This window comes from Centroberyx affinis, unplaced genomic scaffold (assembly GCF_046629955.1).
Source record: "Centroberyx affinis isolate AG114_WGS23_722 - 3 ecotype Tasmania unplaced genomic scaffold, CSIRO-AGI_Caff_v1 ptg002635l_1, whole genome shotgun sequence".
Classification (NCBI taxonomy): domain Eukaryota; kingdom Metazoa; phylum Chordata; class Actinopteri; order Beryciformes; family Berycidae; genus Centroberyx; species Centroberyx affinis.
This window is the reverse complement of record NW_027280828.1, coordinates 512,468-531,924: the sequence shown is the minus strand read 5'-3', so window position 1 is coordinate 531,924 and position 19,457 is coordinate 512,468. Positions and strand designations below refer to the sequence as shown.

At 38.2% G+C, this 19,457-nt stretch overlaps 1 protein-coding gene across 1 annotated transcript; it reads right to left on the bottom strand.

The window, feature by feature from the left end:
* Nucleotides 1-279: 279 nt before the first annotated feature.
* On the bottom strand, nucleotides 280-8,673 carry rnf167 (ring finger protein 167). Its single transcript, XM_071534903.1, has 10 exons — nucleotides 8,273-8,673; nucleotides 6,719-6,849; nucleotides 6,479-6,559; nucleotides 6,249-6,386; nucleotides 6,065-6,152; nucleotides 5,837-5,927; nucleotides 5,186-5,291; nucleotides 4,588-4,681; nucleotides 3,750-3,830; nucleotides 280-3,092 (listed from the first exon to the last, which is right to left on the bottom strand). The coding sequence occupies exons 2-10, from the start codon at nucleotides 6,821-6,823 to the stop codon at nucleotides 2,659-2,661; spliced, it is 1,218 nt and encodes a 405-aa protein (XP_071391004.1). The 5' UTR covers nucleotides 6,824-6,849; nucleotides 8,273-8,673; the 3' UTR covers nucleotides 280-2,658.
* Between the last annotated feature and the right edge of the window lie 10,784 nt (nucleotides 8,674-19,457).

Below are 19,457 nucleotides of genomic sequence, written 5' to 3'. Positions count from 1 at the left end.
TTTGGTAACACTTAGCTTTACAATGACCTTATTCTAATGACCTCATTCTAATGTGTTAACCAATGTAGAGGTATTTAAAGGGCACAATAACACCACCCTAAAACATAATGTACTTTGTAACGACACGCAAGTAGAAAGTGTACAAATGTAATTAATAAATTAAACAATTATCATTGTGTATGTTAATGTTATACTGCAGGTTAATACACTGCAATAAGGTTATTGTAAGGGAAAATGTTACCCCATTTTTCTAATCTAGACAAAAAAAAGTCACCACAGTATCATTTCAGTATCATTTAATCTTCCACAAATCACACATTTAAATGTGGTTTTCCACAGATTAATTGTGTTTAGAGTTCCTATGGTTCCTGAAAACTGCTTTATATATCTGATAATTAAGAATATATGAACATTATATTTATTGACACTATAAATTTGTTATTTAGGTGTGATCAACTAGGCACATTCTAATTAGAGAAAAAATGAAACATTTTGCAATTTGGGGATCAGTTCTTCATGTTTCAATTAACAGTTGAGTCTCTAGAATGGAGACGTTTAGTGACCAAGAAAGTGTACAGTACAAAAGACATTTGAAGCATATTGCAAATAGCCATCCAGCCAGCGTCCCAGCTTGTATGTGCAGCACTCCATTCTATAATACAGACTATTGCCAAACTGGTCTCAATCAAATCTAAACAGCATGGAGTCTTTTAGTCAATAATCACTAAAAGATAAAGCTGGAATGTTGTTATCACGGTTATATGGTCCTACCAATTCCCCTGTTCAAAGCTCCCAGGTCAAAATGCAACTTAAAAAAAAAAACAAATCTTCGTAAATAACATTTCTCTGGATCACATGTAAATAGAGTCACATCTAGGTAAATAAGTATGGGAGAATGTTATACAGTACTTGTTTTGGGAATGCTCCACCTCACCCAAAGTTTCAAGAAGATACAAAACATAGCTACTGTAATTGTGAATTTATCATAACTTATGGTAAGCTAGATACAATATAGTGTATTTGTAACAGTGAAACAGTTTGGCTGAAACTACTTCATACAATTTACAGTTGTACTGCCCATTAAATGAATAGCATCGATCCCACCCAAGAAAGTCTTCACCCAAGCCGTGGTACAAGTGATTAGAGAAACAAACAGCTGGTTAGCATGTCCAAATTTCCAGGTCCAAACCAAGCGTTATGACTGAACTGATGCTGGCTATTTGCAGTCAACATTTGTAACACATAGCATTTGGACTAGGCTGATAGGCTTGCTCATTCCTGTTATTCACTATAAAAACAAATGTGGAGACATGGGGACAAGATCAAAATGTCCTAACCTATATAACACAAGCTATACAAGAAAAAAAATACAGGAGGGTGAATTCTGTCCCTTCATTTTCCAAAAAATTAATTTCATATATACATGTAGATAAAGGCCAATGTAAGGCAAATGCTTTTTTTCTAAAAACACCTCCAGGGTTCCAGGGTTTAACATGTCATCCATGACATTCTGTATAAAAATGGAAAAATATCCATGAAGTATTTATATATCTACATTATATTGATTCAAGGAGCCAAAACAAAACAAAATGTTCTGAGACCAAACCCATTAACTCTCACTATCTGATTAATTTACATATGACTGACCTTTAATATGTTGCTATTATACCTGAGTTTGTTCAACTTGACAAACTGGATAAAGCTAAAAAATATTTTTTTCAGACTGACCATATAGCACAGTCAATAACATACAAAGTAAAAGCAGCAGAAATGCAACATCTTTATAAGATTCTATCATGATAGTGTAATTTACTGCGGAATTACACAGAGAAATCCGACATCTCAAAAAACTGAAATGCAGCTTTAAAACACGTTCATAAAAAGTTGAAGGGATTAAAAAATATCATGAAGACAAACATTTCCCCTCCATTGGCATATCCTCATTAGTAACTGATTCATAAAAGAAAAAAAAAACTGCTAAATATTAAACAATCTATGATTAAGACAACACAGTCCTCAAACTGCACTAACCTGACATAAGCCATACATAGAGCACAGAAAATAGAAATGAGAGCTTTTAAGTTCCCATTACAAACTTGAATGATTTCTTCCCAATATTTTCACTACCACAGAATTTGTTCTGTTTAGCTACACAGAATCTGACATTTAACCTCAGCCTTAATCTACTCAGATCATACTCTACTTCAACAGTACATTTAGAGCACTATTATTGAGACAATCTAGTGGCCCATTCGTTTTGTGCAACACCAGTGGTTAGGTCATGTGGGGTTAAGTTGAGTTACAACATGCATTAAACCAATGAGGCCTACTCTTAAAAGATGGTGTAGAGGTTTGTATGTGTGTGTGTGTGTGTGGATAGCGTGGGGTGATAGCCTTTATCAAAATGTCTGATTTAGCTAAATTTGCTGATAAATGCATGTGCTTCAACACAAACAAGCAGGCCCCCTGCGATTATTGGGTAAAAGATCCTGTTACAACCCACCAAAGTGGCAAATATTCTAAAATATCTAGCTGAGACAATTTCATAACCACAAATCCACACACTACTTTAAATTGTAGTGTGATAATTGCACGCCTGGCGACAGAAAGACCTTATCAGACAGAACTAGGTAATCTCACTACAGCTAACTTTAGGCCTCAGACCTCAACTGCACCCCTACCAATGAGCTGAGCAGTGTCATCGTCGGTGTGGTGCGTGTCCTCCCCTGTGTCGTCACTTTCTGAGTCTGTTTCCTCCTGCGGGGAGTAGTAGCCTTCGTAGCCCAGGATGGGCGAGTCGCAGGGGGCAGGGGAGGCCAGGCACTGGGCAGTGGTTACTGTGGTGGTGGTGGTGGTGGCCGAATAGGGCCCCGGGCTGCCAGAGGGGGATCCCGGGTTGGAGGGGCGAAGCAGAGGAGTGCGCTCAGAGTCAGCTTCGCCCTCTGTTCCTTCTTCCTCTCCGCGTCTTGCCACCTCCTCCTCAGACTCGGACTCCGAGTGCTCCGGGTTTTGCCGGGTGACGCGCTGTTTGCACACGGGGCATGTCTTCTTGGTCTGTGTGAGCCAGGGGTCCACACACTTGCAGTGGTAGGCTGAAGAGAAAGAGGGATTTCAGGACATTGAGGAAAGACCCGCCAACAGACAAAGGGTATAATAGAAGTTCCTTTGACTGAAACACTTTGGGAAGTTGCTCAGATGACTGAAGGATTTACTTTGACTATAATATACAGCAAGATACTACCTTTTGGTAAGATGAACACAGGTTACTGATGCTCTTGGAAGTGACTATTTTTGCTTAAATGATATATTATCTGCGGGTTTACCACTAGAAATGAAATCCAAGTATGGGATACTTCCAGGCCCTTAAAGGAAAAATCCCCCCTCAGATATTCTGACACTGTTATAGATCTTTTTGTTTGAGACAGAAAGGTCAAGTTTCTCTGTGTAACTTTACCTTACAGTGTTACATGAATAAATCTCCCGTGCCAGTTTATTACAGAAGCCAATCCAAATAAATAATTTGGCTACATGTAAATCATATCCACAACAAAATGGAGTGACAGGAGTGTGAGAGAGCCTCAAGCTCTCAAATTAACCCAGAAATGGTCACATTTACCAGATTTACCTTGGGAAATGTATATATTTACCGCCCCACTTGTAGATGTGCACATTGACCATTTTTAGATACTTATCATAACATATGCATCTCATAATTAACTTCATATCAACATATAAAATGGTATAATTACCATGTGAACAAGGTAAAACTCGCAGCTTGTCTCCTTCTTCGTACTCATCCAGACAGATTGCACACACATCATAGTCATCACCTGAAACAGGAGCAAGTCACCAACTTTAATCAGTAAAACTTAAGGGAAATATCAACCTATTTAGCAAATCCCACATCAATCTTCTGGTGTACAACTGACTAATTAACATCTGAGTGTAAGAACTCTTTCCCAAAGCAAAACGTTCCACTGAAAATGAGAAACTGATTTTATGGACTAAGAGAATGTTTTAGCTTTTACACCTATATTGGATGTATTTCATAGTAGTTCTAATATTTCTTATTATAAAATATACCCAAATATACCCAAAACCACCTTGCATACTCATCTTTTCTATCATTTTAAATCAATTCTGTGTGGAGCTATACACTGATACGATACGCCAAATTAGTAAATGGAAAATCCTTTTATCAGCTGTTTCTGCTATAGTATAACTTTAACTTAAACTTAACACCAAATATGATCAATGTACTCATGAGTTAAAATTCACAAGAAGAAACAGGAGAGGAAAACCAGATCACGAAACTCATCATACTCGTTTTTCAACATTCCTAAAAATAACACTGTCTTACAATGTGGTAGCGACATACAGTATACTGCTGACCGACTTGAAGGATAATTTGTTTTTTCAATGTGATTGTTGATTAAACAGTGAAAACCGGGGTGAATGTCTTAATTCTTTGGTAATTGCCTTAGAAACATTAAAAAACAAACATCAGCAAAATGTAACCATTAATGTTAAATGAATGAGTTATTTGCAACACTCATCAAATCAGTGAATATTGTACATTCTCTTTACCTTTACTAAACCTGTGGATTGGAATCCGCTTCAGTTGTTCCTTGGACAAGCGATTTTTCCTCAGCCTTTTTCTGTACTGTACACAACGTACAATCTGAACCAACACAAAACCAGAAATCAACAGATAATGTTACTGTTGTGACAATGACATTGACACTCACCATGCAAGAATTGATTTGTTTTTCAATTTTCCAGTGTGTCTGATACTTGCAGTCAGAATTAAATGTTACATTTAAAGTATGAGTGTAGTGTAGTTTGTGTGTAGCTAACCGCTAAGTGAAAAGAACTGTCTTAAATACTGAATAAATTAAGTGTTCAAAGAGGAAAATTGGATAGCTCTAGTATAGCTGAAATACTATTAGGCCTTTGTAGTAGTCCTTCCTTCCCACTATTTTACAATACAAAGAAGCATATTCATGGTTAACTATTTTTGGATTTTTTTATGAGATAAGAAATAAAATCTAAGGAAATTATGTTTCCACAAGTCACTTTTTACTCTTAAACCTCTATATTACAACTTCAAAAGACCAAAAATGACAAGAAATAAATGTTGATGCTGAATAAATGTCCAAGGAAATGACACACAATATAAACTTACCAAGATGACAACCATCACAAGAATGATCATGCCAACCACTCCAGTGAAGGGAATTAGATAGTACGAGAGTGGGAAAGCAAACTCTGGCTTGAGAATCACATAGGCCCTGTGCACCAAAACAGACAGTTTAGCTTCTGGATCAGGACACTGTCACAAAAATGCACCACTTGCACCTTGAATGCACCTCAAAGTCAGCATGCTCTCAACCACAGCCATCACATGTACATGAGAGATATTGTAATTTAAGAAAATTGTAGCATTTGAAATTAAATTTTTTTTTTTTTTTTTTACGATTCTATTGATACTGTCTAATTCTGTTTCCTCTTTGGGATTGTAGTTCTTAAAGGCCCAAACTTGAGGTGTAGTATGGCGCCCCTAGTTGAGTCACAGTCACATGATTACTGGCTTTATTTATTTACTGATTTATTGCACAGCCATGCAAGGCTGTAATGGCGTGCAGCTTAGAGGAAACTTTTAAAAAGGATACATTTTAGTGGAACTATCAATCCCTTGTGCCCACCAATGATTGCCATGATGGTTGCCACTATTATTGTTTTTTTTGTATCAGTTATGTCCCCTTGCTAATTGTCAAAATTCTACTATAAAAAGGACAATTTATTAAAAGAAAAACACTGAAATGTGTTTACTTACCCTTGTTCTGGAATGATAAAGGTCCTGAGAATTTGGGAGGCGTAGTAGCTGGTGAATACTGAGGGAATATCAATCTCCTCAGCGATGGTGCCTGTGCAAAGATCAAAACAGAATAACACTGAAGAGCAAATCTTTAGATAGAAAGTGGACGGCAGTGGCCATCATATTTAGGAAATCTTACAGTAAAATGTTGTGAATGGGTAAAGACATTTTAGGAAGAAGCTTCACCATTGCTGTAGTTCATATTGAGCAGAGTGTCAGAATACATGTTGTGAACGATGGCGGCGCTGAATCCAGCTTGCTGTGCATGCAGCACCTGTAAACCAATCCCTCACATTAGCCCAGTTTGTTTCACACACAATACAAAGTATTAAATGTCATTCAAATAGTCTACATCACAATTATCACTGACCTTTATATCGAAATTACAATCATAGCGTCTGATGAGAGCTATGAATTTGGTGATGTTGGCATCATTGGATGGTGGCAGTGCAGGGGGGGGTTCTATTGCTGTACAGCCATTAACTGGACGAGACTCCACCAAAATTCCCTTGTGGACACAAGGACAAAAACGTTACTATTATGGAGGCTCACAACCTATGTTTTTCTGTATGATTACCTTCTCCACATCTCCGCTCTCACCATTAGTCCCTCCTTGGGAAGTGTGGATCCAAACAAGGCAGGCAGATCCTCGAACAACATGGAGGTCATATTGCTGTAATGCTGCCAAAAAAAACAATATGGACCAAAAAAAATGTAAAAATCATACCATGACGATTTGAATGTGCATCTAATTTGACATAATCTTCTGGAGAATTGAAGGAATCACATCAAAGCTGAAGCATGTCAAAGTCTATAAGCTGAAGCCCCAGGATTACTCACAGCGTAGATATAGGCATGTGTGGGTGAGGGTGCCAGTGTGCAGCACAAAGCCAGGGCAAGGACGCTCAATCGAGCTCCCATGCACCACACACCCATGCGTATCATCCTGGCTCACTGATGGTTACACTGAACTGTGGAAAAAGATAGGACAGAATTACACACCCCAGACAAGACTGGGCCTTTATCAATAACAAGCACAAGGATACCGTTTTTCCTGACCCTTCCGGTTTCTCAATCTGAAGTTGATCTTGCAGCCTCAGTATATACACCTGGCAACATTAACATCCCAATGTAAATAGACAAGGTATGCAGTAAATATTTAAATACACATGGATATGCGCCCGAGGAGGATTGTAAACTGGTTTTCCAGCAGGAAGTATGCATCAAGATTTGGGATGTGTTCTCTGTGTTCATGGTTTAGCTGAGAAAACCTAAGCTGAGTAGTTGCTGCAGGCTCGCTTAAATGGATCAGCCTGAAGGCTACAGTATACTTGTTGCAAGAACAAATTTCAGCAGGTTTGTACAAACATAATGTCCCATCATGTGAAAGGAGCTCAGGAGAGCCAATGAGCAGCAACATTAAAAGCATGATATAGCCTATAGATCACCTGAAAATATGCTTCCTTTACAAACAAGTTAATGGAATTACCTCCCTACTATATCCTCAAGATAAGTCAGATTAAGGTTTTTGTATAAATATAATGCATTTGAGCTATACTTTCTGGAGATTAGTAACAAAAATGTTTGAATAATAGTTTAAGAGTCTCATTGTCAACTTTTAAATTTGTCAATTTGATTCTGAATGTTGCAAAAACATGTTAATCACAATTCACATTAGGATGACCCATGGGGATGACCTAATGTTTCTGTAAATAGAGTACAGTTTATTTTCCTGTCCGCAGCTCCGGTTAGCAGCTGTTGCAACAGTTACTGTACTGTCACTGGAACAGGTTTGGAGAGCTAACTGCAGTTGGGAGTAACTAAAATAAATACAGTACTGAGCCGATTTCACTCAGCGGGCGAGATGTTAATGCAATAGATAAGTGCATGCTCAGGCGAGCCAGACTTTGCATATGGCATGAGGAGTGAACAACTAACCCAAGTCAAGACACCGCCCTGTGTTTGTAAGAAAGTGCTGAAATGCCTTGTGCGCATGTTTAATCGACATTGCCCCTTTGATGTTTGTAACTGCCTAGAATAAGTTTCAGAAGACAATTTATGCTAGATGCCCTCGTGATTATATGTTGCAACGTTATACATTTTAACTATTTACTGTTGTTTCCCCATGTTAGTCCAGACGGGTTATAACCTATGACTTTAACTCTTAATAGCTTACAACTCTGGCCTGGTAGAGACTGCCTTTCGTTGATTCATATCTCACTAAATAAATAAGCAGATAGTATTTGGCTAATTATTAATATCATGCCATTAGGTCATATTCTCAATAGCTGTTCATTGTCTATGCAAAAGAGGTTATTCTGGACCTAGCATGGAAATCCAGCGGGCCTCGAAAACTAACAGTAAACAAAAGGGAAAAGGTGTGTAGCTACATACCGTAGTATCCCGACACGGCTAATATCGGTAACGCTGTGAGCTATCCCAGCTGTCGTGTTCGGGTTTCTTACATGTCAGGCAGTAGAAATGACAAAAGCTAGTTTTCCCTTACAACCAGTACTTTCTGGAGCGTGAATCCACAAGAACGCGATAAAGACAAGAGGGATTAACGTTGGCTAGTGTTTACGTAAAGTTAGCAGACGTTACGTAAATCGTCTCTGTGACAGGCGACTAAATTACCTCTCTGTAACACGTCTACATTATATCATACACAATCAACAATGTTTTAATTACTAGAATAATTTTCTTCGTTTCTAAACAAACGCTTTGCCCCTGTGCTGTGTTGCCCAACGTTAGCTTGCTGCTAACTTTGTTGTCGTTGTGGCTTCTTGCTTCCTAGGTTTTCTTCGCTGTGTTTTAATGGCAGGTCGTCGCACCCTGACCTGAACCACAGCGCCACCACCGACCAGCAGGAGAAATAGCACTCAATGGAGCGCCCCCTTTGTGTGTTTGAAGGATAACGGGAAATTGTGAACTCTGAAGAAAACAAACAAACTGCAATTGTCTTTAGAAGCCAGCAAGAAGGCTATTTATGACCAATGATTGTTTTCTTTGAAAATTAAATCCCTATCATGTTTACTTCAGGATACTATTCTGTAATATAATTATCTATCAAATGCTCTATATATGGAGAATTCAGAATATAATTGAAGTTAAACATTATTAGCCCAGTTGTATCAACTATTTCTATCTTCTCTCCTGTGGCTGCTCTATACTGCATCTCTCAATAAAGAAAAATTGTCGACTGCTTACTTTCTTACATTAAGAAGAGAGATTGTTCCTGTAAAACATCTAATGATACTAATAATAACACATGAATATTTAAATCAAATAACTGGACATTCACCTCTGCTACATGGAAATCCATTTTGTAGGAGGGAAGACAATGATGGAAGGTTTTCTCCTTCATAGACTTTTTGAATGTTCTACAATTTTACAGAAACATCTTACGATTTTTATCCAAAAACTGAAGGGGTAATGGTGAAAACGTCTCAGTTCACTCCGTCTGTCTGACTGATTTCATTTAACGTGATGGACATATAAAAGAAAATCACTTGGCAAAAACATAAATGGAGTATACTAGGCCTACTCAGCTGTGCAATGGCACTAGCAGATCAGCAGAGGTCGATATTCTCAAAGGAAACTTGGAGGGAAGGAACTCAGTGAAAGGAGGGCAGATGCAAATACAGGTTGTTTACACATAGGCCTACACTGGCAAATTGGCAATATATTTTAACCTCTGTAACCTCAGTACCAGCTAATGGCTCTTGTTAGCAAAGGTAGTGTGAGTCAGTAGCCTATGAAAGCATTCCTCTCAAAATCACCAGTACACCATTCTGTATCCTTCCTTAGCTGTAGTAATAGAACCATAGAAATGTTTGAAAGGACTTGTTTAGGACTTGTTTAGCGATTTAGAGAATAATGGTTTCATCATTCTTGCTTTGTGACCTTTAAACATAAAGCTGTGACAGTTAAATCATATTTTGGACAATATAGCCATAACAAAGACCGATGTTCCAACATCTCCCTGAAGGTTTTCTGGTTTGTCAGATATCACAAAAATATAACCGCCTTCTGCAGTATTTGTTCTCATAACGTTATCAAGCAGAAAACGTAAAGCTGTGGTCTACAATGTATGTCCATATGTGTGATAACTACTCATTTACTCCCTGTCTTCAGTATGGGTTGCCTTGTAGGATCACTGAGATGAACGGCAATTACATTTCAAGAGGAAACTGAAAATGTTGACATGGTCATTTATTTTTCACCTGCAACTACCATGCCACCACAAATTGATCTGTCTCATGATGGGAGAACAGGTAGTCTATAGAGTAATGTGATTTCACTGGAAAGCCTTCTACTACCAATCTCAAAGCGATCTCTAATCCCAAATAGTCAGTCAGGGATTCATACAGTTTGTGTGCATCTTTGGCCTTTCTGTTAAGAGACAGAGTGATAGAGCGGCTTTTGTATGAGAATTACTCAACCACATGTTCACTGTAACATTATTGAACCCAGCTTCAGCATTACCCTAACATTAGTGCACACAGTCCTAACATTAAGATTCAGATTTTGTAAGCCCCTGTCCAGGGTGCTGCCTTCTGCCCACTGCATGCTGGGATAGGACGGGACAATGTTTTCCTGCTCCTAACCTTCCCAGCTTCCTGCTTGCCTTTGGGAGTTATAATTACCTCATCTGAGTCCACTATAACAGTTGCTGAAGATTCCCAAAGGTGGCTTCTTTGGGGGTACAGACCTTGACCCACAGGTTATTACACTGGGGACCGACAGTAAACAGTAACAGTGTTTTTCTAAATGTCAGGCTGCCATGTTTCAGTTGCATCATCATACAGTCTTATCGCTGGACGCTGTTAGAATGATTGACAACAACATAATCAAAAGAAATGTATTGAACCAAATATATCCTAAGCAATTTAACTGTCAGCACACAGACAGCTGATGACTGGTACAGAGAAATTCACGATACCATGATGCAGGATTTCAACTGTCACTGTCTCATTACAGAAGATGGGACGAGCTACCAAGTGACAAGTATATCAGAAAGCTCACTAGAAAGTGAGCCAGTGAACCTCATTTGGTCTCTTCTTCTGACATTTTCTCAAGTTAATTTGTTTTGCTGTTTTATCAGTGCATGCTCTCACCATCTGCTGCTTGACCTAGGGGCCTAGTTTTACTGGAAGTAGGTTGAAGCCCCATCTGGTCGTGTGGAATGTGGGACCGGACAGACACAAGTTGAAAAGTCCCCAAAAGTTATAGCCTAGTTCTAAATACAGACGTTCAAAAATGTTTCATAGGCCACTATAGCCTGGTTCATAATCAGTGGCGGTTTGATGGAAAACTATATTCATTATTGCATTTTTCTCAAAAGCTTCTCTGATGATTATCTTCTTCCTTCTCTTGTCCATCAATCTCCTCCACTCTGTCTGTTTCCTTTGTTGCCTCTGGCTTCAGTCATCTTAAACAACAGTCTGATTGTACATTTGGTCCCAAAATAAAATGTAACACAAACGGATGGCGATGATTGACAGACCTCTTTGTCAAAGAGATGTGGTGCGAGTCAAATGAACAACAGTGACAAAGACCCACGCCACATGGCAGAGTACAACAGCTCCTGCTCCGAGGGGCCAATGCTCGGCTTTAAGATCTAGCGGTCCATGCAGTTGAATTTGAGAATGAAATTGACCTTTTGAGTGACTTACATGAATATTGTTTATACAACCAATCAGCAGGGAATCATCCATATGGTCATGCTGCCTCTAGATGTGATTTCAACACACTCTTTGTCTATATGGTGTCTGGAAGTGAATTTGGCATGATTGTTTGACTATGGGCTTTATACCATCTGTGATCCTGACATATCATGAAGGCATCATGGTCAAGGCAACATTTTCTCTCTTTTTTAACTCAGACCCTTGCACTTCCTGCTTGCACAGCCAAAACATCCAGTAAAAGTTCCATCCACGGCACATAGAGAATTCTGTGAAAATAAATACATTTTGATATAGGCCCATTTATCAAATATGTACATCTTCAAAAATGTTATTGCTGGCAATGTAGGCTGGAAATAGACGATGAATGATTTCATTTTCTTTCATTATTTCTGGTTATGTAAGGTGCATGCTTGGATTTTATGTGCAAATCAAAATGGTTGAATGGGTTTGTGGAGTAAATTAATGATAATTAAAAATGATATAATCAAATGGAATAAAATAGGCATACACACATCACACATAAACACATCATTTGAAACATTGTTTGTGGCTATATGCATGTATTTAGCACACACTGATCATCACAAGTCTTAAAAATTGGTCCATTCACATCCAAACTATTGCACTGGTTACTTCTCAAATTTCAATGCTTTTGTTTGCAGTTGTCCATCCCCATAGTGGCTGAGGATTTTTTATTAGGACATTCAAATGTTATGACTAGTGAGTGAATATGTAATGACGTGTATAAAAGTGCCAAATCTTGCTTAATCAGTTTTCAAGCCTGTTAAGACTTCAGTTACAACAAACTACCGGCTTTGATTTCCTTTTGTTAAGCAAGCTGAAAAAGTAATCACCTGCTTCAGTCCAAAAACATATTTAGTAGGAATCACAAATCACTCATTTTTGTTTTCGTTTGTATTTGGTCTCAGTGAGTAAATATCAGTGAAAACAAAAATGGGAAGTTCATAGCATTGGATCAGGGTAGACAGCTGGCAGACATACAGTTGTATGCAAAAGTGAAGGCAACCCTCGATCTTTCATTTGCTGTACCACAAACTTGTGGGAGATCTGTACATACTCCACTCTATCAATGTAAAACAGAAAATTGGACAAAATTCAAAGAAAACATGTCCCTTGTTTGATTTGGGCTAAAGTCCTTGACAGCAGAACTGTGCTATGATAAATGACACTCCTGGTTGATTTTTAAAGTGTGAGACTGCATCATATTGTGACAAACACTTCAAAGTGACATGTAAAAACTGCAAGGAAGCAAAGATGTTTCATGTAATACTTTATTCAACCCCTGCAATTTGAGCTGCATTGAAATCAGCAAAAATTACATGTAGATAACTTAACATTCTAAGTTAATAATGTTACATTAGTTTACACAACCAAAATAATTATAATAGTAGTTATATCAATTTAGATATTATCCTCCACAGTAGTCTCCTCTGTTGAGTCTGCTGTGTCAGTTGTCAAGTCTGTTGTTATGGCTGGATGACATTTTTCAGGAACACATTGCTGGAGCAGACTTATATTCCTATCCCATGGTGCTCAGCTCTCATAGAAAATGAGACACACAGCATCTGGAAGATTTCCAAAAGAATATATTACTTTTGATCATAAAACACAAATATCCAATACATTCATGCACTATATATAAGAATATTGAATTGAACTTACAAGAAGCCTTTTCCGCAGCCCAGAGGTCCAAAGAACAGCTCTGTTGGTAGGCAAACCTTTCTACACACACCACTTAGACTGGGGCAGGACCAGGGGAAGGCTGCAGCCTCATTTTCAACAACTATAATCAAAGGGAGGAAATAATTTTGCCAGGATTTAATGTTGTTTCCTTTTGTTATAAGATTCTAAAAAAATAATGCATAATCTCTGAAAGCATAACTGTTAACCATTCACAGATAGTAGCTGAAAAAACATGCAGAAATATCAAATCAAGACTTACTATTCAGTGATAAGACAACCAAGACCGCCAAAACCATCACACGATAACAAGACATCCTTGTTTCCGATGTTGTTACCCCAATATTGTTGGTCCAAAATGAAGAAATAGCCCTCAGCCTGCTTTTATTTTGGTCTCAGGGGAGGAGTGAAGTTAATATGAAACAGCATAATGGTCACTAGGTTTTTTATTATACAATTATGAGCACCCTTGAAAGAACATATTGTTCTTAATCACATTTAGGAAAACTACTTCACTGCTCATCCCGTGATCAACGCTGTCATGAGACAGGAGAACATCCCTCCCAAAAACAGCAAAACGTTTTTGCAGCTGATGTAAAACTCATGCTCATCCTTAACCTTGGTATTTCAGTGTGAGAGAAAGCTTTCTGTGCCAGAGAGCGCAAGCAGCGGTAAGGCAAACCTTTTCCATGCTAAAGGTCAAAAGGCATTTGTTAATGCATCTATTTTTGTAGATATAAAACTTTTTCATTGTTTACAAAAAATGCAAACCAGCAGGTTTTTGTGAATAGTATTAACATAAAAAATTCAGTGGTAAAGAAGTAAGATGATTCAAATTGGTTGTGTGGATGAGATAGCATTTGATGGCAAGTCTGGTTTATCAAACCTCAATTTTGTCCCCAAAATAATCAATCAAAACCATCATTTTTTAAACAAGTTCATTTTATTTTGGTTAATTGGTTTGATTTTTTTGCTTACATGTATTTTATTTTGCTGATTTAGCAATAAAGCTCTTGACTCTCTCCCCCTGGACAGAGTCTGCAGAAAAAAGGGAGATGTCCCAGACTCCAGCAAAATTAGACGATGTAGGAATGTTGTGCCAGCAGCCTATTCAATAAGATCAGTGTCCTCTTCCCATGGCGTAGGGCCAAACTCCACTTGACACAAGCATACTGAGCAACATGATCAGAGCAAGACATACCTGTCAACACGTAACGTAAAGGTTTATAGCTGTTTAAATATAAATATTTCTTATTCTTTAAGGTTTTGTTATCTGAATTGTTCATTCATTTTCACCTTGTTACTTTGTTTTTGCGATTGTTTTGCTCTGTACTTCCAGGCCACCGTACAACTGAATCTACTATATTGTGTTGTTAATGTACTTTGTAGGTTCATTGTATTGATATTTCTGTTGTTGTTCCTTGTTGTAATGCATTTATTATGTATGATGGCGATCAGAATATGTAAAAGCCTTAGCCATGCAGAAATGAAGCTCTTCTTTCTTCTTAGCTTGTTTGTCTCTTAGATAAGAAAGTAGCATACTTCATGCCACATTCAACACATGCTTTATTTCATCCTATCTGACCTGGCCCTAAGATGGGATCCAATGGTGGGTATTTTGAAAAACACTTCATTAGAGGGCAATGTTAACACCAATAAATCACTTTCATCCTATGGTGAAGCTTTGTCTCTTTCACATCTCTGACAACAGTAAATGAGAGATAACTGAACGGTTTGATGAGCATAAAAAAAATGGAAATCATTTGCCATTACTGTCAGTTTCATGAGATCTAATGCAACTGGACATTTATTGTAAATTTATTGGATTCCTTCACCAGAATTTTAGACATTCTAAAGACTATAAGGTTTACTGAAGCTTTTCTGGTGACTTGTGGTGGCCCAGCAACTGATTATTGACAGTATGTGACACCTTGCAAAAGTGTAAACTGCTCAACAGGAACAAAAACATGATCACTACAGTGAAACACATGAAACATTTAATATCAGTCATTCTATGGTTGGCTGTTAGTATTAAATAGAGTCACACAGTACATTAGATGTAAAATACTGAATGGGTTAAAGCAGTGCAGATGGAGTGAGTGGATACATTTCTGGAATATTTTGAAACCTTTGTCTTGGCCTGTTTGGAGATGGGTGGATGAGTATTTATCTTATTCTCATTAGATACTTTGAAGTATTTTGTACTGACCCAGTCTGGACTTGTTGCAACTCCTTAATGGCACATAACATTTATAGGCTTCAGAGGAATTGTTCTCAGAGAAGTGACTGCAATTTATAATTGTCTCAATAGTTTTGATCAGTTGAAATTTAATGAGTGGCCTGAAATTTCTCCAACATGATTTACATGTAAGAAAATAAAGTGTTAGAATCTGTAGTATTTTTGTCACCTTTTGCTTAGAAATGCACATTTCATGTATTTATAAGCAGCAAAATGAAATAATTTCACATCTTAATACTTTTGCCACAAAGTGTAGGATGTGCTGAATTTTAAATTCATGACCAAATTAGAGATAAACAATCAGTTGAGTCTTTGGATGGTGGTATGGTCTCATCAGTGTTACATCAGTGTCGTCCAACGGGAAGTCATTACTGTTTGCTTCTCACCACTCTCTCTATTCTCAAGGTGCTGTCCAAACAGCTCTCTGTGGCCTGACTGCTGCTTAATTGCTTTCTAGAGGGATGGAAGTGCAAAGTGGACTAATGACTTCTAATAAGTCTGTTTATCCATTTATGAGTTGCATCATCAGTTTCCCACAGGCTGGAAAAGTATCTATCTATCTATCTATCTATCTATCCTAATCCTACACATTACTGCATATATATATATAGAGTATATATGTAGTAATGTGTGTATATGTGTATATATCTTCATCAGCAATGAATAAAATATCAATTTTTGTTTCTTTCTGTGTGGAGTTTGCATGTTCTCCCTGTGTTTGCGTGGGTTTCCTCCCAATGACATGCAGATCAGCTGAATTGAAGACCCTAGCTTGTATATGATCTAGTTAAAGGCCACTCTAAAATGTGCAGTTTTATCTTGAGAAAAGACATTTGTTAGGCACTGAACTATGGATCTTACATGACTAGGGCTACAGATATGCATTTTTTGAAAACCAGTCAGTATCTGGTGTGACCACCATTTGCCTCATGCAGTGCGACACATCTCCTTCGCACAGAGTTGATCAGGTTGTTGATTGTGGCCTGTGGAATGTTGGTCCACTCCTCTTCAATGGCTGTGCCAAGTTGCTGGATATCGGCAGGAATTTGAACACGCTGTCGTACACGCCGATCCAGAGCATCCCAAACATGCTCAATGGGTGACATGTCTGGTGAGTATGCAGGCCATGCAAGAACTATGATGTTTTCAGCTTCCAGGAATTGTGTACAGATCCTTGCAACATGGGGCCGTGCATTATCATGCTGCAACATGAGGTGATGGCGGTGGATGAATGGGACGACAATGGGCCTCAGGATCTCGTCACGGTATCTCTGTGCATTCAAATTGCCATCAATAAAATGCACCTGTGTTCGTTGTCGGTAGCTTATGCCTGCCCATACCATAACCCCACCGCCACCATGGTGAAACCACAGTGAAAACCGGGATTCATCTGTGAAGAGAACACTTCTCCAAAGTGCCAGACGCCATCGAAGGTGAGCATTTGCCCACTCAACTCGGTTACGATGACGAGCTGCAGTCAGGTCAAGACCCTGGTGAGGACGACGAACACGCAGATGAGCTTCCCTGAGACGGTTTCTGACAGTTTGAGCAGTAAAAAATTCTTTGGTTTTGCAAACCAACTGTTGCATCAGCTGTCCGAGTGGCTGGTCTCAGACGATCTCCCAGGTGAAGAAGCCGGATGTGGAGGTCCTGGGCTGGCATGGTTAACACATGGTCTGCGGTTGTGAGGCCGGTTGGATGTACTGTCAAATTCTCGGAAACGACATTGGAGACGTCTTATGGTAGTGAAATGAACATTCAATTCACAGGCAACAGCTCTGGTGGACATTCCTGCAGTCAGCATGCCAATTGCACGCTCCCTCAAAACTTGCAACATCTGTGGTATTGTGTTGTGTGATAAAACTGCACATTTTAGAGTGGCCTTTTATTGTGACCAGCCCAAGGCACACCAGTGCAATAATCATGCTGTTTAATCAGCATCTTGATATGCCACACCTGTCAGGTGGATGGATTATCTTGGCAAAGGAGTGCTCACCAACACGGATTTAAACAAGTTTGTGAACAAAATTTGAGAGAAATAAGCCTTTTGTGTGCATAGAAAAAGTCTTAGATGTTTTATTTCAACTCATGAAAAATGGGAGCAAAAACAAACGTGTTGCGTTTATATTTTTGTTCAGTGTATGATGAACCAGCATCCTCAAGCAGTATGAAAAAAATAAGATAGAAAACCGATGTGATGGGAGCAGGATGCATTGTTGTAAGTAACCAATAAGCTGTATTAGGCTTTTGTATTTGGTTTCATAGAGCCAAATAGGTCGCAGCTCACCACAAATTACGTGTTTGTTAAGTCTTAGAATGCTTGTGCATAGGAATTTCCACAGATATTGGATTTCAGATGTCAAAAACTCATCTATGATGCAAGAGATGCATCGTTCCCCTTTGACCTGTGTGGAGTTTCTCTTAACTAGAGAGTGCAGTGGGGAAAAAATCTAATTCACAATGATAATGCATTATGTGTTGGGCAGAGGGAGAGGCAAAGAGCTGTCGTTATGCTTATACTGCAGGAGGAGAGTGCATGTGTGAGGGTTAATGCCCACTATTTTCTATTTGGTGATTCATCCTCTAAAACAGTGGTTCTCAGCGTGGGGTGCGGGGACCGCCAGGGGTACTTGAGGGGGTTCCAGGGGGTCCCCAGCAAATAGATGAATTGTTAAACTTCACCATTGTTTCATTTACAAGAAGTTAACACAATTAGAGAATGTAGAAGAATGACTATTTTGATCATAGTTTCACTGTTATCTCTCTACCTACAATACAGATAGTGATGAAATTCTGGACAAGATCACATCTAACAATAAAAATATTTGTTAACGGTTTATTTTACAGCCCGCTAATTATGGTGTAACTAGTTTGTAATTATGGGGTACTAGTAAAATAACAATGCTGTAGTTACAGGGTAACAAAGTCCAGGAATTAAGTGGTAACAATTTTGTAATTATGAGAGATTTATAAGGTAGTTATGGTGTATTATTGTAATTACTGCATACTTAAAAAATAATTACAGGGTACAATAACGTAATTAGGGGGGACAAAACAAATGTTATCGGTGCTTGTTCCTTGTAGTTATGGAGTAAGTATTAAGACACTAAATTGTTTTGTAAAATAATTATGAAGGTTTATATTTTACATTTTATATTATAAAATTGACATATTTGATATTTCATCTCAACATACTGTATATTAGATTCAATAAAGCTCTTGTATGTTCAATTAAGTCTGTTACTGTGTGTTGAAGTTCCATATTTTTTGTGTATGCTATATAGTTTTGTTACCATGTAACTACAGCATTGTTATTTCACTTGTACCCCATAATTACAAGTTACACCGTAATTAGCGGCCTGTAAAATAAAGCTTTACCATAATAATAACAATTTTATGTGGTTTTTTTTGTTTACAGAAAACAAGTGGTATATTAAAAGCAAAATGGACTCTCAGTAAAAACACAGCCACATTTAGAATAAATATTGATTATATTGTTAGTAATAGAGGTATAGAAAATGTTAATGGCCAACATATATTTGCTAATTCCATTACACTTTCACTGCTTTAGGCTACAGGTTACCCATAACTGCAGGAATAAAGGTGTGTTTTGAAGAAATGTGCAAAGACACTATAACAGTAGTGTGCAAATAAATGTATTGAAAAAAATTGATTCAGTTGTTCAATTCAGTAAAGTGTATAGGAAGATGACACGAGTTCAGAAGTGGGCTGCAGGTGAGAGGGTGTTCAGGCAGGAGTTTGGCTCATCTGCTTCTGTCTGGCAGGTCTGTTGGAGCGGTGTCTCTGCTGTTGCAGCCATGTTGTCAGCAGATTTCTTGTTCTTCCCCCGGAATATGCGGGATAGCCAAGAAAAGAAACCACACTTCTTCTTCTTTGGTTTTGTTAACAGGCTGTCCTTGGCACTGGAACTCTGAGGTCCTGTAGGTTTGAC

Coding starts and splice junctions, on each gene's coding strand:
- rnf167 (XM_071534903.1), bottom strand. CDS start 6,823: ATGATACGCATGGGTGTGTGGTGCATGGGAGCTCGATTGAGCGTCCTT. Junction 5,928..6,064: donor CAATATGAACTACAGCAATG/GTGAAGCTTCTT, acceptor ATCTTTGCACAG/GCACCATCGCTGAGGAGATT. Junction 5,292..5,836: donor TTTATCATTCCAGAACAAGG/GTAAGTAAACAC, acceptor TTTGGTGCACAG/GGCCTATGTGATTCTCAAGC.